Here is a 24,430-nt window from a genome sequence, read left to right on the forward strand (position 1 = left end):
TTTAGACAGGGCCTCATTATCAAAATTTGAAAGAGCTTGTAGACGATGGTAGGATTTCCCGAGGGAGGGAGGGTATCACAGTATCTGCTCCCAGGGGCTGCTTCCGCAGTATCTGTTGCGAGGAGACAGTTCTCTGCCAGTCTTCATACTTACAATTCGGTCCTAGAACTTGGACTTCATCCTTGTTAGAACCACTGCGATGAGTCTTTTCCTAGACGATTCTCGACGCCCGGGCACAAATAATCCAGCTCTGGGTTCCCGGGCTTTGACGATGTTTCGGTGGATTCAGAGACTCACCTCCCCACAACGGACACACATTTTAAGACTCCAACCAGGTTTGTATGGGGGCTGCTCCATATGGATAGTTTGTTATAATTTCAGTGACATTTGCTTCACAGTTCATCTTCACAGACACCTAAATTCATCACAAATTGCCACGAATGTTGTACACGCCGGCCTGTATATGAGCCGAGGTATATCGATTGGTAATTTTCCCATGGCCACACATATCTGCTATATATGATTCAGGTTACATTCTGGATAAAAGAAAAATGCCCGGTTTGATGCTTTACATCTGGCCCTCAACCACTGCTGGCTGGACAAACCCGAGGAGTGATTGAGCAGGACTCGAAACATTCACCAAGAAGGCAAAGTAAGGTGGCCTGATGTTCAGGTGGTAGCCCGCCCCGTCCAAACCATCAACAGCAAGCAACCAACAAAGTTGCCCAGCCATGAGGTTACGGGACGAAGCGGTCCATCTGATCAGACCTGGGGGAGCAGTGAGTACTTATTTCAAGGGCACTGTCCACATAGAGCATGCTTGAATTCCCCAGCCCCACGCACCTGTCTCGTGATGACTAGCAAGTTAATCAAATCCAGTTGCATGCCTAGACAAGAGGGAAAAAAACACAAGAACAAACAAAGTCCAGCTTTCTCGTCACCAGCCACGGAGCGTGCTCACACCCCTTCCTCCGTCCGTCCACCCGACACGAGAGAAGTCTCGTATTCTCATTCTCCATCAAGAGGAAGGGCACCGATGGCTGTGCTTGTACAGTGACATGGCCTGAGGAAAATGTGGCGCGAGGAAAACAAACCACCAAAAACAACATCAGCTTTTGCAGCCGTAATGACCATTCGTTGGTCATGTCTGACGCCCTTCTATCTGGCGTCTTGTTGTCTTTTGACAGCGTCTCTTGCTCCGAGCCCTTCTGCTCGGCCTTTAACCATCCTTGCTATGTCGAGCACGCAGAATTATCAGACTCAGTCCCGAGTCCATGTTTAAAGGGGGCACTACAAGCCAGGCAAGAGAAGAGCATTGGGTAAAAGAAGGCTCATTGTGATCGAGCAAGTGGCATAGTACACACAGCCCAAGCCCTCCACATTTTGACCAGGTACAAACAGCATCAGAAGGAATGATAATAATACTTACTACCTGGTAGGCAGTATCTAGGATAGTACAACTCCTACACACACCCCATGTATTTTATCGGCTGGCCGGTTTGGTATCTCTTTCAACCCCGTATCCCTTTGCCCGGATGCTTTTTCCTCCCCCGTCTAGCAACTTTTGGTATATCCTCCAATTGCACCCCGTCCGTTCCCTTCTGGAAAAATTAACAAACAAACAAAAGCGTACGCCTCGCTTTGCGCCTCGAAACAGAAATTCAAAGTTTTCCCCAAATACCTCATGGCGTCCCGCTTTCGCACACAAAAAAGGGACCAGAGAGAGAGTTCCCGCCATCTCTTTCCGGCCGCCCTATCGTACAACAGATATCCGATACACCATCGTACATTCCCTAGCCACTCGGCCCACAGACAATGGGCTAGCTGACCTGCACATTATCAAGAGCTCAGCACGACGCCCAGCTCCAGCAGCAGCCTCACGAACCGCGAGTGTAGCTCGATGAAGAAGTCCGGTAGGCCCACCAGCTCCGCCAGACCCCGAGCCTTGAGGCTTACGCTGCCGGGGCCGTACCCACCACCCATGCGGCGCGACAGGCCACTTCCCATGCCCCCAGAGAGGAATCCGCTGCCTGTAGTATTGCCGCTGCTGGCGTCCTCGCCGTGGCCGTCGCTTTGTCGCTGCTGCTGCTGCTGCTGCTGAGCTGCCATACCGCCGTACATGGCGCCAGCCGACAGAGGGCTGCTTGCGGTGCTCGTATCATTAGCGTAGCGCTCAGCCTCAGCCTCGGCGAGGCTTTGGATCCAGGCGGCCAGCTCACGGAAGGCCTGGGACATGAAGGTGAAGGCCTTCATGGCCAGGCGCTCACGGTGTGTCGACAGAGCCAGGAAGGCGTAGACTCGCTTGTGGCCTCGTGCATGTACGTCCGGGATTCGGAAGATGTAGGCCGTCGTGTAGCCGGCGCCTGGGTCGCCGAAAAAGATGGGCCCACCTGAGGCGGCAGCACCGGGGCTGTGTGTCGTCACGAAACCCGGGGATGATGGCGATGCAGTCGGGGTGTTGCCCGTATTCATGGCCGTGCCGCGGGGCAGCGTTTCGAAGGACAGTGTCCGGATGCAGGAGGCACGGACTATGGAGAAGGAGGACGGGACGACGGGCTCGTGGGTGGACGTGTAATCCAGGTAGTGGGTGTGGCCGTTCGCCGGAGAAGAGGAGCTCGCACTCGACCGGGAGGTGACAGAGGTGACAGTGCCTGTCCTGCGGTGGGCGGGTCTCCGGGGTGGTACCTCTTCGTCATCGGAGACGGTGGAGGTGGAGTTGGGGGGCGAGGCATCGCCAGGCACGCCGCTGCCGTACACCCGGGCATAGGGAGCGCGGGTACGCAGGGTTGGTCCCGCATCGGCGTCCCCATCTTTCGACCTGGTCTCTTGCCGCTTGGGCAGGGTGAGGGCACAGTTGTCGCAAGGGCCGGCGCGGCGCATAACAGTCTCATCATATGTCCTCCTGTAGCTTGACTCACGGCGCGAGTGCGATGCTCCCGTATGCGGGGAATCTGCCGTGTACCTAGGGCTGACTGGTGGGGTGTCCACGGCGGAGGCGGATGCGATCTGGGTGGCGCGGCGGAGGGCAGAGCGGTTCACAGGTGGGTCTTGGTCGGAGGCGGGGGTGGAGGAGCTGCGTTTGGTGTCGAGATCGAGCCTTCTCAAGGCCTCGGTAATGGCTGCGCCGGACTGGCTAGTGGAGGTGGGCGTGCTGGCGCTCGAATGTGGTCGGTCGCTGGCCGAGTAGGGTGACTCGTCATAGCATGCGCTGCACGGTACCGGCAGGCCCTCGGTGACCATCAGCGGAGTGGGGCCGTGGACGTCGCAGTAGTGCGCCAGACATAACTGGACACCGGATATTAATATCATGTTCGCCGTCTAGGCCGGCTCGCGAACCATGCCGGGAGTAAGTAACAACAAAGGACACAAAGGATGACGGTGAAGGAATGGAGGGCTTGAGCCAAGCAAGAAGCTAAAGAGTGCGACCAGAGAGTATTTAAGACGCGTGGACGGGGTTGTCATGCGAAAGGACGTGGAGTGGGCGTGTGGAGGTTGGTAATCAAGGCCTAATAAGGGGCGAGAGAGGCCAGGCAGACAGAAGACTGGCAGACTGGCAGATAGATGATGGATGGGCCCCAAGGTTTGCAGGGCGATTTATCATTCGCACGGGAATCTGGGGGTAGAAACTCCGGGATAATTTCCATGACCGTGACAACGCAATTAGACGGAGGTCCACGTCATGGGCGGAGCGAGGTAATAGGGCAGGTTCCGTATGCCAGAACCCATGTGTCTCACAGCACATTCCAATGATGCCGGCTTGGAAGGAGGGTGAGCTGGTTGCCCGGGCGGGCCTGGATGCATGTGATGGAGGGCGAGGCGAGGCGAGGCGGTGAGGCGGTCAGGGAACAGGTGCAGCGAAGGAGGGTAGGGTAAGGGAGGTAGGTACGTTGCAGACCGAAGAAGAAGTAAAAAAAAAAAGAAAAAAAAAAAGTTGTAGTAGTGTATGACTGCGCAGCAGCAGCAGCAGCAGCAGCAGCAGGAGAAGCGTGGGATGACGCGCGCAGGGTAGAGAGGACGAGTGGGTGCGGGTTTGGGGGTCACACCAAGCCGCCTCGTTCGGATCCCAGTGACCAAGGGGAAAGGATGAGGGTGAGAGAGACGCGCAGAGGCTTGCAGAAACGTGCAGGGTGTGCAGAGGTGCAGATGTGCACTTGTGGAAGTCACTTGTGCAGAAGGGTGAGGGTGGTGTGTAGGACGACGCCGGCTACAGGCTGTCGAGACGGGACCGATCCAGCGATGATGGGATTGTCGGGATCGCCTGGATGGGGGTTTTGGAAGTCGTCGGCGCCCAACCCCTGCTTGTTTGATACCAATCTGGGACTTTTGTTTTGACCTGCCCTGCCTGCACGTTCCACACCCTGGAAAAGGTGTGTCCCGGGGAAAGGAGAAGTGGGGGACAGAGCGAGGTTGTCCATGGCCCTTGCCTGCCTCTTTCTGCCTTGCCTCCCGTCGACCCTTGCATCCGCGTCTGCAATCGCACTCGAGGGGATTTGAGGAAAGAGAAGCCGAGCCAGGAGAACCGAGTAGACGGAACAGGCAGGAACAGGCACCAAGAGGATCCGGGGAACCAGACAACAAGGAGGGGGAAAAGGAAAGACAATTTGTTACTCACAATCGACGTCATGGCGGCGGCGGGCCCTATCTTATCGGCGGCGGGCGGGATGTGTGTTGGGTGGCAGGGCTGCTGCAGGCAGGTACGATGTAGGTATGTATGTGTGTATGGCAGGCACGTCCCGTCCGCTGAGTGTGTGGTGTACCGCGCCGCACCGTACCGCACCGTGCTGTGCTGGGCCGTGATGTACCGCCCCGTACCGTATCGTATCGTACCGTAGGATCCAAGCCTTGCGTGCCCCCAAACTCGGGTCCTTGCAAGGCCAAGCCGGCGTGGGAAAATGCAACTTGGGACCCGGGCTAGGCCAAGGCCCACGCCTTCTGTTTTGGGTCGGGCTGATAGACTGATAGATTGATAACCTGTTGGTGACTTTTTGACCTGGGGGATATAACCTAGGTACCTTTTGTGCAAGCACACACGCGCGGTGCGCACACACAAAAGTCCACTTGTGTGCTCCCGGGACTGCTGCTGACAAAAGTGAATGAATGACTGTCTGTCTGTCGGGACCGAGATCCAAGTACCGAGTACCAAGGGCCTGGTGGTAGGTGTAGGCAGGTGTAGGTGTAGGTGAGAATATACTGTGCAGGCGCAGGCGCAAAAGTAACAACAACCTTGGAAGTAAGCTGCAGCCGTCCAAGTCGAGATGCTGGTTTGATTGTTAGGGAAAATGGGCTGTGCGCCTCCAAGTTACCCAATCTTCGGTCGTGCTAGTGTGTGGCAGCTGCAGTAGCCCGGATTCGTCGGCAACCTGATTGGCAGGGTGTGATGCCGTGCTTCACTGCTGCTGTGCGTGGCCCCCCTTGGTTCTGCGGGGAGTGGGATGGAGGGGGGGGTGGATGATGGATGCTTGCCCAGGTGGTGGATGGGAACGGGGTGTAAGGGAGGTCGGCTGGTCGGTCGGTCGGTCGAGTCCGAGTTATGCAGGCAGGTAGATAGATAAGATAGGTGGTGCCAGATGGGACGGGCTGGCAGGCTGGACGGGTGGGCGAGATGAGAGCAGGCGGATGGGTGGATGGGTGGATGGATGGACGGCCTGTGTGATATCCTATTGATCCTTGGTGCTTCCTTGGAACCCTTAAGAGCCGCGCCGCCCGGTATAACCGGAGATGATGCCACAAACTAGACCCCGTGGGCTGACCGGTTCGGTGACGACGGGAAGGACAGCCGAAACCGCAGGACACACACACTGTCTCTCTGTCTCTCTGTCTCTCTGTCTCTCTGTCTCTCTCCCCCTCTCCCTCGCACACACACACACACACACACAGCCAGACCGAGGGCAGATGTGTGGGTGGCAGGGGGCGGGCTCTCGTCAGGGAATGCAGTCGTGAGACGTGTTGCTCAAGTGGGTGAATGCGCGGGATGGCAGTGGGATTGGATGGGATGGGGTGATATGGGCCAGGAAGTGTGGGAGTGAACACTTGAGCGGAAGGCAAAAGGCTTGTGAATTCTTCTTATTCACGTTGGATGGCCCTCCTCCTTCGAGTGCAGTTCGGCACCGGGACCAGCACCGGCGAACGGGCGACACTTCCCCAGGCTGTCGCAAAACGGAAAATCAGACGAGGATGGTCCCCGGTGTTGCAAGTCGTCGAAAGGCTAGTTGGGCATCCATGAACCAAAACAGATGTATACGCCCGGCACTACTCCGATGGTTCTGTTGCGCCCGTGTTGGTGTGGAATGTCGATGCGCAGCCGAGGGGTGCAAGAGGGGGAGAAAAGAAGGATAGATAGACCAGGCTTAAAGGAGCGCTCAGATCGGTGTCTGTGGCCGCGCTGACACGAGGCTAGGATGTGTTCCAGATCCAGATCCAGATCCAGTCCAGGCACCTCGGGTTTGGAATTCCTGTTGGCAGAAGCAACTCAAACAAAAAGAGAGTCAAGGCCGGCAGCCTTTCCTGTCCAGCTCAGTCCGGGCCGGAGATGGGATTCGAACCTCGCACGACGAGATCTGCCAGGGGTGGGGGCGCAGGATTGCGATCGCGTGGTCAGACAGGCGCTCAAGTCGGGCTGCTGGGCTCCCCTTGGATTGATTGGGCCTTGTCGAGGCGCGAGCGACGGCTATCCCTCGTCTTATATACTCCTGTGAGTTGTGACAGATCGGATGGGGAACGAGAACCGCCCGGGGGCATGGTACGAGAGGATAAAAACAAAAAATGCGAATGGAGTAAACGCGGGACGCACAACAGACGAGAGAGAGCTTGCGCCCCAGAAAAAACCAAGAGATCCTCGCATGCACCAGGCTGGATCGTCTATTATGGACTAGGTTGAGGCCGTCTCCACTTGCTATTCAGGTCGGCAGTGTCCCTCGTGGGGATGCGACGGGATATGCCCTTTTCCTCTCCAGGGCAGCCCCCCCTGTTCAGGACCTCCGCAATGCTAAGTTCGGTCCAGTCCCAGGTTCTGGTTCGAGGTTCTGGCCGTTGGGAAGACAGGTGGGATTAGGGTGCGGAGTCTCCCACCACCCGTCGTTACTCGGTCAAGTGCTGCAGCAGCAGCAGCAGCTATTGCCACTACTGATGAACGATCCCGAGTAAGTGATGTCCTGCAGGTCACATGAAGTCATGTAGTGTATGTACTGCAGGTATGGTTTATGTATAACTCGCAAGCTTAACGTCGGCCCTGCAGGCTGACCGTTGGCCGTCGGCCACTGATGGGAGGAGCTCTGGGCCTTTGGGTTGGATCCCGGACTAGGATCTCGCATTGTTTGACCCACTCTCGTCGCTTGCTCTTTGCCTGCCCTTGATACACCGACGCCGAGCCCTTTTTCACTTTCAGATGCCAGAAAGGTGTGGTGATGTGCATGCGTCGTGACAATGCTGGGCGCCTTGGGGCGAAACTCTGTTGATGACTTTCTGGGATGTGACGCGCATCTTGGGGGGCGGGGCGCATTCGTCTGCGGTATACCGCCTGCGAGGGTGAAGGCACAGGCTGTCGTGTCGCTCAGGCGCTGGTTGCAAGTGGTCACCCTCGGGATGGGCCTGAGTAAGCTGAGCAGTGTGACCTGGCCCTGTGTTGAGTGCGTATCTGCGAGACAGACGCAGAGCAACCCTCTGATTCCCGTTAGACTTTCCGCCGCGGGAGACTGTGAGGCTCCATGGGAAGCCCTCGAGACTCATTGCCTTCTACGAGTTACAGGGTATCGACGGCCCAACTCTAACCTTCGGCAGTCCGGTACGAGGGGGAGGGGCCAGGAAGGGGTTGATGTGGTAGAGAAGGCAGGCAGGCGGATCCCTTGGTGAGAAATAGACCCGAAGCATAATAGATTTGGGGCCGACGACGCCGCGGGATTGGGTGCTGGCTGCCGTCTTGGACTTGCTTTTTCGCTGTATGTACACATGTGAAAGAGTCGGCGGCGGCTTCGGATAAGCCCTGCCTATTTGTGTACTGTACTCGCAGCCAAGGCCGATAATAACAAGTACCTAGGTAGTATGTACTCCTCGAAACAACTACATCTCAAACCATGGTACCGCTGAGACGGTGGCGGCCACTCAACGACCACCTGGGAAAAGCTGCGAACACACAGCAGGCCATCCGCGTACACAGGATCGTCGAAGATGCATCTTTCCGGTGGGCCATGGTTGACAAAACGGGTGGGTCTGCTGTTATTCAGTAGACTGCGGATCACCCAATGACGCGAGGCGAGGACAAGCCGCTGTGGAAAACTTCTAGAACACCACGAGCACAGAAAAAAAGAACCGGGGCTCGGGTTAGTGTGTCACGAATCGCCTTGCAGGGAGGTCAGCAGAGGGCCCCGCCCATGCCAGACTGAGCAGGGGTGCGGCGTGGTTCCAGGTTCAGCCAAACGGCAGATCTCTCTGTGAGATTGTGGGCGGGATTTCGAGCAGGGGAAGGACAAAAAGGTGGGCCACCGATTTACATTACGGTACCAACCCACCGCGCGAGCCAGCCAACCAGATCCCGAGGGACGGCAAAGAGCAGGTGAACCAGTGACAAGGGCATTTGCATATGCTGACATACCGCCCCGGCTGCTTCGGCGGGCGTGGGTTTCTGCACGGAGGGTGACGCTTTTGGGGCGGGCGGAAATTGAACCTGTGGCAGGATAATAGCCTGGACAGGTTTGAACCAAGTCCCTGGCGCCGGCGCATTATTTCTCTGTCGCCGTTGAGAGACCGAGCCTCTGAACCTGAGACGAACCTCCTTGCAGCCAAGCCAGAGGGAACTAACTTCTAGCGGATGCTGGAGCGGGAGCGTACGAAGGCGTTCAGGCGTGCACGGCTGAGCGGGCTGGCGGGATGACGCGTGTGGAGGGAAATTTGCCGGTACCCGGTCAAGCCACGCATTGTGGGAAGGCCGGAGGATGGCCGGTGAGACTTGTTTCTCAACCACCGCCCATCCAGCCCATCCAAGCGCACCCTCTACCAACCATGCACCTTCTGATCCAGTGTGGTGGGCGCCATTTCAGTTTCGGCCAATTCTGAATTTGGGCGGGGCCAGTGCTCCTTTAGCCTCGGATGAACAGAGCAGAGCATTCACCATGGCGTCGATGTGAGGGCGGAGTCGGAAATCGGGCAGCGGAAAGCCGGTCGCTGCTATGGCAGACAGCCTCGCCGTCGTGGGCAGACCATGGTAGGGATGGGGCCCGCTGGCGCTGTCACATGTCGTGATGGGGTGCTATGGTGTTGATACTACAGTACCGGCCCGGAGCCCCAGTCTGAAGCATCCTCCTGGTTTGGCTTGGGAAAAAGGCAACTTCCATGATGAGGTCGGCTCAATCACGCGCCTTCCACCACATGTTGGGCATCAGACAGAGACACCCTCGGACTGTCATGTCCAAGGTGCTGCCGCGCATCCAAACCCAAATTGCACAGCCTACAAACCCGACATCCGAGGACCCTTGGTCTGAGCCCAGAGAGACATCCCGAGACGGCGCCCCTTTACCGTGGTTCATGCGGGCGCATCACACCTGTCACGGCCGAAAATGGCCTCGCAGCGTTTCTTCCCCTCCCTCCAACAGGGGGGATCAGAAAGAAGCCAAGCTCTGTGACGGGCCGCGGCTGCCACCGGGCCTGAACCTTGAGCCCCTGGATGTCTGACCTCTTAGGCTGGCCCCATTGAAATAATTGATTGACTGGTGTGAAGAAGAGGCGTCGTCGTCAGCGCGAGCCTCCGCCCAGGTGACACGGGGCCGGGACGTGATCCGAGCTGGACGCCTCGCAAACTCAATCAGGGCAGTGAAAGCGTGAATTGGCTTTCGTGGTGCGCACTCGGACGCATGCGAGATAAGGGGCTTGACTCGGGTCTCCCACGAAACAACAGTCAAGGCCTCAATTCGGCCAGAGATGGACGACAATTGAGGTGAGCTGAGGTGAGCTGGGGCTGGGCCGGGCCGGGGTGGGCCGGGCTGGGGGTAGCTGGCGGGTTGGATTAATTGAGGCTGCTGGCCAACTGCTGCAGGCGATGCTTTGTCGGTGTCATGAGTGAGACACGGGAAGCGACTCAGACCAGACCAGACAGACAGATGGTGACACCACATGGCAGGCCAGGCAGCCCAGGTCGGGCATCATTAGGCGCGAAGGCGGTCGGCATGTCATGCTGGCGCTGATCCTCATCCCCAGCGCGTTCGCAGGGTGCGTTCGGAGGGTGACAGCAGATGATGATGGAGTATCGACGGCCAGAAAAAGTGCCCGTGCAACCGTGCTGCAGACCGGGCACGCGACTGCGGGTGCCTGGCATTACGGGCCCTGGCAGCCCCGGTCGAGAATGTCTGTGCCCTGATCTGCACAGCTGCCTGCACATGGCAAGCATGGCAGATGCAGAGAGAGAGAGAGGCTGAGAGCTGAGAGCTGAGAGGGTCGGGCGGTGGGACACAAACCACCCACACGAGAGAGCTTGGGGCATCTCACGGGATTGTCGATTATTGCGTACCCCGTCCTTGCTGTGACATGCCCACAATGAATGCCCACATGCCCTGCAACATTGCCGGGTCGCCAGGTCGCACACACCAGACCGCGTGGTCGCCATGTGGTCTTTTTGGTCTTTTCTGGCCCATCCCGGCGGGTGGGTTTTTGCGTTGTAATTACCATCACGGAGACTAATATCATCCCACCGCCTGTCGTCGCCGTCGCCATCGCCATCGCCGTGTTCATCCAGGCTGGTACTAGAAGGAAGAGTGACAAATCGTTCGAGAGGCACGTGCCCCCAAGCGCACCGAGGATCAACGATGCTGGGCGCTTCCGGGGAGCACGAATCGGGCAATGATTGGCGGTGTCGAGGTGTTTGGAATCATTATTGACTTCTTACTACCAGGCAATAGTGGTGCAGGGCAATGCACAAAATGTGAGAGGGCGCAATGCAAGGCCCAAGGCCCAAAGCCCAAACCTTACGGTCCAACTGATAAGGCTGACAAGTTGTAGTCGGGGTCGGGGAATCTTGCACTGACCGCCCACAAGAGAGGCAGGCACCTTCCTTCCACACAGCAGCTTCCTCCTGCTCGACGTCACATCCGGCACAGGCAAGCGACAACCTGGGGAAGTGCATGCAGGTGCCCAGGCTGCCAGGCTGGCATGTAGCTGGTCCCCCAGGTGTGGCAGTCGACGCCTAGGCTGCCAACGCCCCCGGCAATCACGTCCCTCCACATCGCTACCGGGTCTATGCCCATTTGCATCTCCGTGTTCGGCGTGCTCGACACGAACGCCCCTGCGGCCGCGAGGGTAGCGACGTCCTCGGCCGCCAGCCCCGGCGCGTGGCTGAGCAGCACGTCTGGCCCCAATAGGCCCGCAGCACCCAGGATCGAAACCGCCGGGGGCCGCCCGCCGAACGCTGGCCCACCCGGCGCATGCGTCGTTATCAGCTGTGTTCGGCTCGCCCCGCCGCCGCCGACGCCGCCGCGTAGCCATCCGTAGAGGGACTGCAGGTCGGCCTGGGGCATGTACATGTTGTCCTGCGACCAGCCGAGGACCACACGGCCGTTGCCGTCAGGCGAGGACCGGGATGGCAGGTCCTCAAAGGCTTGAAGCGCCTCTGGTGAGGGGTAGGGCTCCTCCTCCAGTTTAAGCGGGCTGAAGGAGGATACGCGCCGCTCCGGTGAGTAGCAATAGATGGCCCGCAGGCCCGAGGTGTTGAGGGCCTGGATCGCAGTTTTGGCTATGTGATGGGGGTCAGTACTTTCTGCTTTCCCCCTCACACGCGAAGACGAGAGCAGTGGCTGAGGAATTCAGTCTCACGGTAGTCAGGCCCAAGGTTGAGGTGGGAGTGGTCGACGACGGTGGTGGTGCCAGCGTCGACAGACTCCATCGCGCCGGCGAGCTGGCCCCAGAAGAGATCGGCCGGCGAGTAGAAGGCGCCCGAGTAGCAGCCCGCCGGCATGTACTCGACCAGCGTGTGGTCGGCGTGCCGGCCCTTGAGCTGCGACTGCCACAGGTGCGCGTGCGTCGAGACGAAGCCCGGGGAGACGATCTTGTCCGCGCAGTCGATCACCTTGGCACCGGACGCGGGAGTCTGGATGTCGCTGTCGATCCGCGCGATCCTGTCGCCCTCGATGAGGAGGTCTGCCCTCGTCGGCACGACACGGTCGTCGTCGTCGTGGACCAGGAGGGTGCCGCCCTTCAGGAGGATGGGTTGGGATGCCATGGTCGCCACAGTTCCTGGCGCGATCGGTGTGGTAACTTTATAGTTTCATATGCTGTGGTGTATTACTAGCACACGACCACCCAAGATCACAGGCTCGAGAGACATTGTCCCGCTGTGGCTACCGCCGATTCTTTATATTCACCCGTTACTCTGGGCCCCCTCAGGCTGGCTGCAGGTGACAGGAACGGGGTCGCTCCCGCGGCGTTACAATGTAGGAGCCGAATGGAGTTTGGGTATTACCTAGATCTGTTGTGCAAACCAAACCAACAGCAGACATGTCCGCTCCCCACGTTCCCCGCGACGGACTATGGGCCGCAGATAGGAGCTGCCAATATCCTCCTAGTGTAGGATGTCGGTAGTTATCTCATGCGGGCTCGGACATATCGGATTTCGGCGGCCTTTAGTCCACCTCAACTGGGGATACAGCTCACTAGGTACACTAAAGCTCGCCAGGGGAACAAATTTCGAGTGAGGAGGATTTGGCACACCCTAATAGAAAGGCCGGCAGGGCGAAGGGGGCAAGCCCTAAGGCGCAGCAAAAGGCTGCAAGTAGGGCCAGTAGGCAAAATACGAGCCCGAAGGACCAACCTGCCTCCTTCATTTTCCTTGAAAATTCGTGAAGATGTGGTGTTGACCAGGTAGAGTATGCCAGACTACCAGTGGGTGTACCAGACCTGGGTGTGCCAGTCAACAAGTCCTCTCTCGAATTTGTACCCCTAGCCAGTTTTTGTACCCCTGGCGAGCTTTAGTCTACCCCTAGTGAGTATATTGCCCCCTCCATGGGCAGACCATACAATACTGTAGGGTTTAAATCAAATCAAACAAGGGCCAGCTGCAGGCAGAAAGAGGTCTGCGCAGACACACGTACCGCAGCATTAGCGAGCGCTCGCCTCACGGGGAAATAAATCCCCATGTCAGCTGGTCAGCCAAGACCAAGGCCTAAGAGCCCAACCCGACGAGCCGAAGTCTACTTACAAATCACGCATGCCACTAGCCTCTCCACCATAGGAGCGAAGTCACGAACCCAAAGGCATTATTGCCGATCCTGGAATGCGAGATCTGGGTTCTGTATGTAGATGATGAAGGAGGGGGGGGACAAGAGAGGTTATTGTCCACGTATGTAGGTTAAGATGTATCAACGCTGCTGTCCCGTCCATGGGGGACACATAGTTTCGGTGAGTGAGTGGGTGAGTGCTGTATTGTCACGGTAGACAGACAAGCGTTTCGTGGAATTCACGTAGATCGCACTGCATGCCACGCCCATAGCGAAGACAGTATTCCATTTCCTTCAGAGTGTAATCAAACTTATGTGTATGCATTGTGCACGTGGTATATGAGGCTCGCCACCATCGCTTTGAAGAAAAACCAAGGGAATATGCTACTCTCCCTCCCCATTCCCCCGTCTCCGTTCCCGTAGTATCACGGGAGGAGAGAAGGGGGAAAAAAGACAATGCAATGCTGTATGATGGGTCCGGAACACGAGGTACAAGAAGGGGGCAAATAAGGACTACAAAATGCTATGCTGTGACAACCACCCCCGCCCCCAAACATTGGTCTCCTTAAGAGACAGATGCTTTGTTGAGTATGCTCAAGACGTGAGATAATCCAGGGGGCCAAAACAAAAATAATTCTGTCGACGCCTCCTGCCCAACCCCTAAATGCAATATCTCATGACATGGCCGGGTCCTCGGCGGGTCGGAGGTCCCGCGATGACCTCTTCCTCTTGTACCCGCCTCTGTGGTCGCCATTCCAGGAGACGCTTCTCCGCGGGCCCGGGAAGTCATGCGGTATGGGTATCAAGAAAGAACCACTCGCCTGCCTGCTGCTATTATTATTCCCTCCGTCACGGGGGCCACCCCGGGCATGGCTGCTACCGCCGCTGACGTCGTCAGAAGACCGCCTGGTGCCGAGCCGCCGGGCCCCAAGCCCCTAAGCCGGGTGGCCCCGGTGCTGTTCGACAAAAGGGTCAAACTCCTGCCTCTTGCGTGCCGGCTGTCCGGTATCGCTCTCCTCGCCCCCGGCGTCCCGGGGCCCGTTGATCCGCGGTGGCGGGGTCGTATGCTGGGCCGCTGCTGCAGAGGTGGTGGGAGACACGGTCGTCCCGTACTTGTCCTCCCAGAGCCTGCGCATGACCTCGTAGATGAACAGAAACTGCGGCTCAGCCTGCACCATGCTGCGCCGCTGTTCGCGCAGCTGGTTTACCACGTGGAAAATGAGATCATCGCCCTCTACCTCTGTGGCGGCCGCGGGCTGGTCTTCGACGTCCATCTTTCCGTCCGAATCATCGTCGCTTTGAGGGTGGCCACTTTGATCTTCGCCATCCGTGGTGGCAGATTTGCCCTCATCCGTCCTTCCATGTCGAAAGTGTGAGGGTGAGTCCCAGTTCTCCAGCACGCCGGCGTCCAACTCGCGCATCAGGTGCTCCAACGCGATGAACGTCCCGCTGCGCCCGACGCCCGCGCTGCAGTGCACAATTCGGGGGTTCTCGGGGCTGGCGTTCTTCTCTCGCGACAGGCGCATCAGCGTGAAGAAGCTGTCGAGGTCCTCGTAGGCTGGGACACCAAAGTCGGGCCAGTTCTTGTAGAGGAAGTGCCAAACGATGCGCTCTTCGTACTCCGCCGGCAAATCTTTCTGGTGCGTGGAATTTGTTGATTCCCCGAGCTCGGTGTTGACGCTCTTACCATCACTGCCATCTACTCCGGACAGGTCTTCATGGCCCGGGCTGGTTTTGAGAGGTGACAGCATCTTCACGTCACCGTTGTCGTCGACTGCATTAACTGGTGTTGTCAGGTGGTCCCTGTCGCCCTCGGTGCGCGATTTTGCAACTTTGGCTGGGCTCTTGTATGATCGTATCACCAGCTTTCGTAGCTCAATAGCGTCCCCGGCCTCGGTCTCCTCGATTGCTTCGCAATGTACACTTGCCCTGAACGCGTCACCGAATTCATCCCTCTCGTTTATCTCCAGGGGTGCGTCGCCAGGGCTACGCGGAAAGTAAGGATAGCACTTTTCCATATTGGCTTCATGCGTCTCTGTCAACATGACAATCACGGCGGGGCTCTCTAGTTGCTCAACCACCATGCGCCACACGTGGTCCGTGGTGTTCCGCTTGGGCCCTTGCATGGCGATGTATCGATCTGACGCACCGCCCGCAAGATCCGACAGCCCCAGTATTGTAGAGTCCTTACCATCTTTGGTCTGCGCCTTGGGCCGAGAAGGCTGTGGGGTGGTGGCGCTCAGGGAGATCGGCGACGCATTGACGTAATCCACCTTGCCTGAGGGAACGCGCAGCCTGACGCGGTTGTTCTCCCAGGGCTGGATGTTCATGTACCTGTCCAACTTCTTCAGATGATCGCCAGTCACGCGCGCCCACTTGAATTCTGGAGAGGGGTTGGTGAGGCTTTGCATGATGCGATTGCGCTCCATCCACACGATCTCCTGAAACTTTGCGACAATGTCCTGCGGCGGCAGGGCGAGGAAGGAGGGCATCCTGGGGGGCTGTCCCCCGGCGGAGGCGCCGTTCATGTCTTGTGGTCTGTGGTTCGAGTCACCACTGCCTCCCCGGACGGTGGGCGAGGTCGTCGGGGTGTCGTCGAGCCCATCGAAAGTATAGGTGGCGCCGATGGGCGAACGGGGGAGGGAGCCGGTAGCGGGAGACCGTGCGCGCTTGTGGGAGCGGCTGAAGTCGCGCAGCGAACGGAAGGGCGATGCCTTCTTGTCTTTGTTGGAGAGGTGCGGGACCTGGAGGGGAGAGTGCGCCGAGACGGGCTCGGGGGTAGTCTTGCCGGAGCTGTGTGTGCCGTCAGTTATTATGGTAGGTCGCGAAGGCGAAGCCTTTCTGCTCTTCCGGTGGAAGCCGGACCGCAAGCGGTCCATTGTGAAGTCTGGCCGGCGATGTGACTCTGTCAAGGTTGTGATGAGTGGCGTCCTTGGGTCTGAGCGGCGGCCGCTGGTGGGTAGGACGGGGTGGGATGCGACTGCCGACGATGACGCTGCCGGGAGGGACAGGGGAGTTGCGATCCAAGACACAGGTCGAGAAGAGCGCTTGCGGGCCTGCAAGGAAAGACTGAGTCGCAGGAGTGTGCGCGAGAAGTAGCCGTCGGGAGGCCGGAGGCCAGCAATGTGTGGGCAATTTGTAAGTGAGAATGTGGGCGCCACCGGGGGCGAGTGTTCCGGCGCAGACTGGGGTGGACTCGGCGCGAAGGAGGGCACAACAAAGGAATGGACGTGTTAAGAAGCAGAGCTCGAGCTGCAGGGTCGCGCAGCATGCAGGAACAAAGCAGAGGCTCTCGAGCTCGGCCGGTCGGTCGGTCGGTAGGGGGATTTCGTGGGAGCACGGAGCACTACAAATAGTGCGAAGGGACGATCCGTGACGAGGCCGAGGTCGAGACCAACAACGGTGAGGTGGTGACAAAGCGATTGACTAGGCGGGAGGGTGCAGTCGAGCACGTGCGGCGTGCGGCGTGCGGTGCGAGTGCGAATCCCCGGTCCAAAAAGAGAGAGGGAGGGGGGGGGGAGAGTTGTTGGTTGAGCCAAGAGAGACCACGGGCGAGGCTGAGGAGCAGAGGAGACAAATCCGTTGTCGTGCCTCGTCGTTTCGTCGTTTCGTCTTGTCTCGTCTCGGGCAGGCTGGCTAAGTGGCCGACATTGTCGCAGATTCGCAGATGAGGTGTGGCCGTCGTGATTGGTGACCCGAGGGAAGTCGTGCGGCTAGTCTACTCTGATGTTGGCCACCGAGGGAGCTTGCTCTGGTACAGCTGGTACAGTCTGGCCGTCTCGCCGCCTTGCCGCCTCGGCTCTCGACGCCCTACTGTCGACTGTCGGCTGTCGACTCCTCGCCCGGGTACAAGGTTCTGTCCGTGGTCGGAAAGGGCCCGGCGCCGAACACGACCTGGTGTGTCAGACAGAAATGGGCGAGTTCTTGATGTGTAAAAGGCCAGGTCAGGCCTTGTCGGAGCCTGGGCCAGAAAGGGTCTTGTTGCAAGGTCAAGCCCGTGGTGGCGGCGGAAAAGGAATCGCGACGTGCCTGGCTTCTGTTGCTACCTCAACTTAATTTTCTCAAAAGCCTGGGGTAATCATGTACAAGTAGAGCTGCTGTAGCCTGTGGCCTGTAGCTACACCAGACCACCTGCCGTCCTGGGCAGGTACCTAGGTACCGAGGTACTGAGGTACTGTGTAGCTCTCCTGCAGGGCTCAGGGCTTGGGGTACCCTAGCCGTGGTCACACCCGCCCGCCTGTCCGCCTGCCCGCCTGTCAGCCTGTCCGCCCAGCCAGAAATGACCTGCAGCCCGCCCGCCCTGCCGCCCAGCCCAGGGGAGCTTCCAGCGGCCACAGGTGTGACGTTGTCTGTGGGCCGCCGATCGACAACTGGGCAGCGAGTGGGTTTGAGAGTTGCTAAAATAAGCCTAGGACGGCCCCACATCTCGACAACTCATTTGCAGGGTCAGCCCGCAGATTGCAGGGGACACGCCGACTGTATGTTGTCAGTCACTAGTAGGTAAGTAGGTATGGAGTCTATGGACGTGTACTAAGTATGCAATAGTTGTCGGGTGTTTTTTTTCCTTCATTCTTTTTTTCCAATCAAATCTCACAGACTCGCTAATAGGAGGATACCACCCTCATCCGATGGAGACGGATGAACACCAATAGTTCCTATCAGCTGGCTGGGGTCGGCTGATCACCTGGCCCATCTGCCCGGTGGCAAGGTGTGTTCATGGGATGCTACACTGCGATGCCCTCCCCTCGTCGGGTTCCGGCAGCCTGGGATGACACCTGACTGCACCGGCACCTGCACCTGCACCTACGTGCGGCTGTTCTTACTGCATGGGCCCCGGGGACGGAAACTATCGTCTACTATACTCTATTTGTAGACATACACCAATAAACACTCGTGTTTCTATGTGCTACCGCTAATGAATACGGGTGTTTACTTAGACTATAGTACACTAGATCCGTGACAGAACTCTCATGACTCTCCCACCGCCGACCCACCTCCCAAGAGCCCGTCAGTCCCGTCTGTTGATGCCAGCTCCCAACCTCTTCCCCAACACCGGACCAATCCACGAATACTAGCAGCAGCCAGCCTGGAACATCCTGTCTTGTAACCCCAGATCTGAGACGACACACATATGCTTTCGGCCAGTGTCCGAGTCAAAGGATCTCCGCAGGGATCTTGCCCTCTACTGCATTACACCCACCCCCCTTTTTTTGCCGCCCAGCCAACTGTGCTGCGTTACCATGCTCTCGGATACGATCCATTGTTCTTTTCCCTATTCGATACTTTCATCTCGGATTCAAATCGGCTGTGAGAGGAGAGCTATGCTGCTTCTTGCTGTACTCATATACACGGGACATTAGGCGGTACAGTAGTAGAAATGGCCTATCCAACCATGTCTGGCCTGAGATTCCTGTTTCATCCCGCCCGTCACACTGCCCCTCCCTCCCCTTTCTCCCCTTTCTCATGGAACGCCAATACCCGACGGTTGCTCATCACAAATGCGACAACGCCTTGGACTCTGTCCAAATTCCGGGGAGCCCGGCACCTGGCACTTTTCGTGCGTGAGACAGGTGATTCACACAGTCGCACTCAACAACCCCCCCCCCTTCCCCAAATTCATCGAGCCCCACTAGGCTGTCATGTCCCAGAGTAAACGGCCGTAACATACCGCCCACACTCCACCCTCTGCTCCATGCTCACCTTTCTGCCCTTGCCATCCTTGCCCAGCCGCGCCGTCTGCCGCGGGGTGATCTGGAATCGGTGCTCCTCCCCCTTCCTGCCAGCCCTGGCGTCCCCGGCCCCACCGTCCAGCGGGCCAATGTATATCGGGGCGTTCGAGTTGCTCCTCTTGCCGTTGCCGAGCTGGTAGAACTCGTTGCCGCCCCACCACACGATGTCTGCACCCCAGTTTGTGTCGTTCTCCCCCGACTTGCCTGTCGCATTTGTATACGTCACGTTGTCCATCACTGCTGCCGTGTGTGTGCTTCCGACAGAGAGGCGCGCAAGTCGGATGGGCACTACCTGGTTCGCCTTCTCGTCCCACTCAAAGAGCCCCGAGAGGGCTTTGATCTTGCTGGGGCCGTTCGATATGTGCGTCCACGCCCCCGTGCCGAGACTGCCTTTGATGCCCTCACCCGTCGCCCACGTGTCCGCAACTACCTTGCCCAGGTCTCGTGCCGGTGCGACGTTGTCCGACGGGGGTGTCTGAGACGCAATCTTTGTGGCATCCACGGTGAAGTACGAGTTGGAACCACCAGCCGCGATAGAAGTGACCTTGGGCAGGAGCCCGGTCGCCTTGTAGAGCTTGTTGAATGGCAGCAAGGAGGGGATGTCGATGGCGGGGACCTCAGCATCTGGGGGGAACCCAAGCTGCCCCACCGAGTTATCACCAAAGGCGAATACCCTGCCCTCATCGTCAAGTACCAATGAGTGGTGGTCCCCGGTTGCGATCTTCTTGGCCTTGAAACCCTTGAGCGTACCAAGCTCGTGGGGCTGGTCGTAAGGGCCCTGCGGCCTTGATGCCCATGTGAGACCGGGAATGCCGAGCTGGCCGCGCGACGGGAAGCTTTCCGAGCTCGATGCAGCGGAGAACACGCGCCCTTTGGAGGTCAGGAGCAGTGCGTGTTCCCGTCCGCTGCTGATATCGACGATCTTCTCGCCCCAGCCCAGGTCCTTGGGCTTGATCTCTCTGTAATTGATCGCCGCCGTAGGATTTGACCAGAACGACAACCACGACGAACCATCGCCCTCCTTGCCCCCGGAAAATTGGTCTGACCTGGCCACGGGGATTGAGTAGACGGACCCGCCAGTAGACAGTGCCAGAATGCGATCCCTCGAGATGGCCAGCTTCGAGATATCCTTGCCCTTGAGGGTGACAGCTGGCCTGGGATCCTCTGGGAGGTAGCCGGTTCCCCACTGCACAAGATCACCCTTCTCCGTCACAGCAGCACCGAAGTCCTGGTCGAGCTTCACGTCCCGGAGCAGCTGGCCGTCAAAGTAGGGGATCCTCCGGGGCGTCTTGACGACGGTCTCCTTGGACTCCGGGGCGACGACCTTGCCGATATTGGAGCCCCAGGCGTAGACGCCCGGGTTCTCCCAGCTCTTGCGCACCTGTATGTGCTGGGAGGAGATCAGGTCCCGGTTCTCCTCCTTGTTCCTGGGGGCCTTGCGCTTCTTCTCGAACTCGATCTCGGCCTGTGGAATCCCGGCGACGGCATTGTCGCCAAAGAAGAGCGGGTAGGCCCACGCTGCGCTGGCAACCGCCAGGCCGGCAACCGCGACAAGACCAAATATCCTCCTGCCGCCGCGGTACCGCGGTGGTGGACCCGCGCGGGAGCTCCTGTGGCGGACTGACGATCGTGCGGGGCCTCGCTGCAGTGAGCGTGTGAGGTTGAGGGCCAGCGATGGGTGTTGCCGCAGGACGGCCCTTGACGTGAGATGAGACATGTTCACAGCACCGAGCGTGGTTGGTTCTGTTGGATGCGCGTCAATATCGGTCTCAGTCCTAAGGGACCGTTCTAAGGGTCTTTTTGGGCAGCGCTGGTGCTCGAGAGTGGTGAGGTCATCCGCCCGCGGGCCATTGAAACTTAGTAAAGCTCGAGCTTTGAGTGGAAGAGCAGTACTGGGCCTACGGAGTAGTCTAGGTCTACGGAGTACAGTGCAGCTGCCCAGATCCCTGCCCCTGTCAGCAAGTGCCTGCTGCAAGCTGCAAGCCCAACACAGCAGTGCAGCCCCACACCAGCTTGTCCCCGCTAGGGCCGGGTCCTTGCGCAGAGCCCCACGCAGCTGCCACGCCGACGTGCGGTTGGGCTGGGCTGGCTGGCTGGGTGTGTGCAATCTGGCAGCACGTTCCGCGACTGACTGTCGCGACAGGGCTGAAGCTCGGGAGCTTCCAATTAGGACCTACACTAGAAGCCCAGCAAAACACCTGGCGCCTTCCCACTAACATTGAACCCTCCTCCCTCTTTGTCGACTGCCCGGCCCAATCGCAAGCTCCACGGCGCTGCTGCCGTCCCCGGCCATCGAAAATGTACGAGGACTCGTGGTACAACTCCATATTGGACTTCCAACAGCCACAGGCACAGCAGCACAAAAGGGTCCCGTCTCAAACCTACGCCCATCGACGCAGGAGCAGCACCCTGCTGCAGCAACCGAACGGGACGAACACGACCAACGGGGGCGTCGAAGACCTCGAGGAGCTGCTGGAAGAGGATGATGAAGAATCCCCTCCCGAGGCAGACCTCTCACGGCGTGCCCAGTCCTTCTCCGATTTCCACGCCATCGTGCGCGCGGGGCTCAAGGAAACCCCTCCACAGAAGAGGAGAAGGCGAAGGACGGGAAGAAAGGAGCACAAGAATCTGGATGCATTGGCGTTGCCCGGTATCGAAAAGGTCATAGACGAGGACGACGATATCCTGCTGGACGCATACCAAGATGAGCTGCTGGATGCCGGCCAGCACGAGTATACGGTGTACGGGGAGCAGCTGGCGATGACGGAGAGGCACCTCGACACATTGATACAAGATACGAACAGCGCCCTGGAGCTGCTGGCCTCCCTGTCGGAATCCTTCCGCGGTGTGGAGGAGCAGACATCATCCTTCCAGGCCCAGTGCGAGGACTTGCTGTCAGAGCAGCGGCGTCTGCAGAAGCTAGCCGACGAGGTTGGGACCGACCTGCATTACTATGCCTACATTGACAGCGTCAGCCGGCGGCTGAACGCTCCTGGGGCCGGCCGCTTGGTGGAGGATGAGTCGTTCGGGGAGGTGCTGGAGAACCTGGACGCTTGCATCGCTTTCATGGAAAAGCACCCTTCATACCGAGACTCCGAGTCCTACCTGGCTCGGTACCAGTCTCTACTGACCAAGGCTCTGCATTTGCTAGAAGTTGGACTCGAAGCCCGGCTGGAGAGGGTGTCCTCCGACATATCCAGGCAGATCGCAGCGACGCAATCCGAATCAGCACGGCACGCTCTCGCCTACGGTCGTTTCGAGGAGATGATGCTCGAGGACACGTATTTCCTCATTCCAAATGTGCAGAAGGTGGTGCATCAAGCATACGACCCGGATGGAAACGCCCTCTCTGGTACCAACTCGGAGATCTACTCCAACACCGCCAACAACATCTTCCAGGCCTATATTGCAGCCCGCGACCGCGACCTCAGGCCCATCATCCAGCATGACCTGGACACCTTCAAAAGGGAGTCCAAAGATGCCTCCGTCGAGACAGCATCGAGGAACTTCGTCAAGCAAAGCTTCGAGAGGTCTTACAACGAAGCAATGCTGTTCGCAAAGATCTTTGCCGTCGAGCCACACTACAGCACGGATCCCACGTCTGCCTTTGTCACGCTCAAGTCACACCAGAGGGTCATGGTCAACGCGACCAACGTTGTTCCCATCGCGAACAGCTTGCAATCGGCACTACAGTCAGCGGAACTTCAGACCATCTGCAACATACTCGGGTGGATCACCAATGAGTATCTTGTCTCGGACTACGACGAGGAGGAGTCTGCCTTTTCGAGACATTGCCAGGAACTGGCGGCGCGCTTACTAGCGGAACACCTGTGGTTGTTCACAGATGCTGCCTTTGAGGCGGAGATCGGCAAGTCTATATCCAAGGTGGCCGTTTTGCCTGATGCGCTAAAAATCGGCCCGGTGGTCGACGGGGTCGCCTCGTCAAACGCATATCCCCCAGTCAAGCGAGCTCTCGAGCTGTTGGTCATGTTCGATCAGTCTATGCCGAAGGAGCGATGTGTAAGTTGCCCCCTTCCCACAGGCCACCATCCAATCCCTGACAGCACAACAGCAACGCAATAGCCCAGTGGTCTTCAAGATCGTGAAAGAAACGATCCAGGTCCTGCAACGCGCCGAGGCTCGCATAAAGACCACCAAGGGCGGCACGGACCCAGACCTCTTCATGATCAAGAACCTCCTGATCCTCAAGAACGAGCTCGTCTCGCTCGAGATAGGCGACGTGCGCAACCAGGACCCGGGGATGCAGTACTTCTCCCAGATCTGGAACAACATCACGCCGCAGAACCTCGTCGGGTACGTGAGCAGCTTCATCCCCGGGGCGGCGTCGTTCCTGTCGTCCCGGCTGGGCGGCGGCGCGGCGGCGGCCATCGCGCAGGCATCGTCGTCGTCACTGTCGACCGGCGGCGGCGCCCCGGCGGACAGCGGGGACGCGAGCGAGCAGCTGGACGACCTGCTGCGGCGGGCCATCGGCGCCTTCACGCACCGCTGGGCGGTCCTGCTCGACGACTCGCGCGCCAAGAAGACGGGCGGCAAGAACCTGGCCAAGGTTGAGAGGGACCTCGGGGAGATGCTGCAGACGGCGTTCAGCAACCAGCCCGAGGTTGTTGGGAAGCTGAACGAGGCTATCCAGCTGCACGTGCAGTCGTTCAAGAAATAGGGCGCTATAGTTGGGCAAGATAATCTAGGTAGCATATGACGTCGACGATGGAATGTGAAGCATGTGATCTTAAAGCGGCCCGTATACTGCCCAATCTGTCCTGATCACTCTTGCCGTGTCTGCTGAGCTGGACCCTCCTTGCTCCCGACTGCAATCCCAAGCAGCTGTCGGACTTGAATGTATTGGCACGATGTCGTCCCTTGATTCCCCTACTAGGGAGGATTGGTCTCTTACTGTGGTGGGTGTTGTATTCTCTCTGAACTGTCATTGGCACTGTTTTTCTTAGCTGTGGAACTGCCCTCATTTATTCTTCTAATGGTGGCATGATTCCCCCCCTAAAGCGACCGCCGCCTACTACAATATTGTCATTAGCCTTATAATCTTTACGGACAATCTAACACCTCTTACAGTACTACCCCTATTAAACATCTTACTTTATATACTTTTAGGACCCCTCTCACTGAATTCATAAATGTAAAATTTCGCTCAGCGCTTTAAAACACAAGAAATGGTCAAGTCTCGTGTGAAGGGAAGGAATGTAGTCCCTAATGACGCTCCTTCAATGCGAAATCAAGCAGGCAAGGCAGGGCACAAGGCACCTGCATGTATCTAGGTAATCAGGTGATATGGCGAAGCCACCTTGTCGGGAGAGGCTGCATGCCGATTGTGACCAATCTTGAGGTGATTCCGGATTGAATCTTTTGGAGTGGCTGAGGGTATTCAAATGTCAAATCGACATCAATTGATCGAGAGTTGACCCAGATCAGGCAGTGCAAGACGACACAGCCCCACAGACCGCAGATGTGGCATGCATGCATGCGCAAATGGCG

The 24,430-nt window shown here is 58.2% G+C and overlaps 4 protein-coding genes across 4 annotated transcripts; 1 reads left to right on the forward strand and 3 right to left on the reverse strand.

The window, feature by feature from the left end:
- Window positions 1–1,380: 1,380 nt before the first annotated feature.
- Window positions 1,381–6,881, reverse strand: KVR01_007991 (uncharacterized protein). Its single transcript, XM_044781827.1, has 2 exons — window positions 4,613–6,881; window positions 1,381–3,285 (listed from the first exon to the last, which is right to left on the reverse strand). Exons 1-2 carry the CDS (start codon window positions 4,622–4,624, stop codon window positions 1,840–1,842), a joined length of 1,458 nt encoding a protein of 485 aa, XP_044642969.1. The 5' UTR covers window positions 4,625–6,881; the 3' UTR covers window positions 1,381–1,839.
- Window positions 6,882–10,982: 4,101 nt separating this feature from the next.
- KVR01_007953 (uncharacterized protein) lies at window positions 10,983–12,474 on the reverse strand. The gene is made up of 2 exons (XM_044795075.1): window positions 11,794–12,474; window positions 10,983–11,713 (listed from the first exon to the last, which is right to left on the reverse strand). Exons 1-2 carry the CDS (start codon window positions 12,197–12,199, stop codon window positions 11,067–11,069), a joined length of 1,053 nt encoding a protein of 350 aa, XP_044642931.1. The 5' UTR covers window positions 12,200–12,474; the 3' UTR covers window positions 10,983–11,066.
- A 1,654-nt stretch (window positions 12,475–14,128) lies between these two features.
- On the reverse strand, window positions 14,129–20,639 carry KVR01_008249 (uncharacterized protein; the record flags this gene model as incomplete). Its single annotated transcript, XM_044790708.1, has 4 exons — window positions 14,129–16,378; window positions 16,544–16,619; window positions 16,730–16,815; window positions 18,894–20,639. 4 exons carry the CDS (start codon window positions 20,637–20,639, stop codon window positions 14,129–14,131), a joined length of 4,158 nt encoding a protein of 1,385 aa, XP_044643227.1.
- A 581-nt stretch (window positions 20,640–21,220) lies between these two features.
- KVR01_008096 (uncharacterized protein) lies at window positions 21,221–23,600 on the forward strand (the record flags this gene model as incomplete). Its single annotated transcript, XM_044786059.1, has 2 exons — window positions 21,221–22,942; window positions 22,995–23,600. The coding sequence occupies 2 exons, from the start codon at window positions 21,221–21,223 to the stop codon at window positions 23,598–23,600; spliced, it is 2,328 nt and encodes a 775-aa protein (XP_044643074.1).
- Between the last annotated feature and the right edge of the window lie 830 nt (window positions 23,601–24,430).

The sequence above is a fragment of the Diaporthe batatas genome, assembly GCF_019321695.1.
Source record: "Diaporthe batatas strain CRI 302-4 chromosome Unknown Contig00009, whole genome shotgun sequence".
Taxonomy (NCBI): domain Eukaryota; kingdom Fungi; phylum Ascomycota; class Sordariomycetes; order Diaporthales; family Diaporthaceae; genus Diaporthe; species Diaporthe batatas.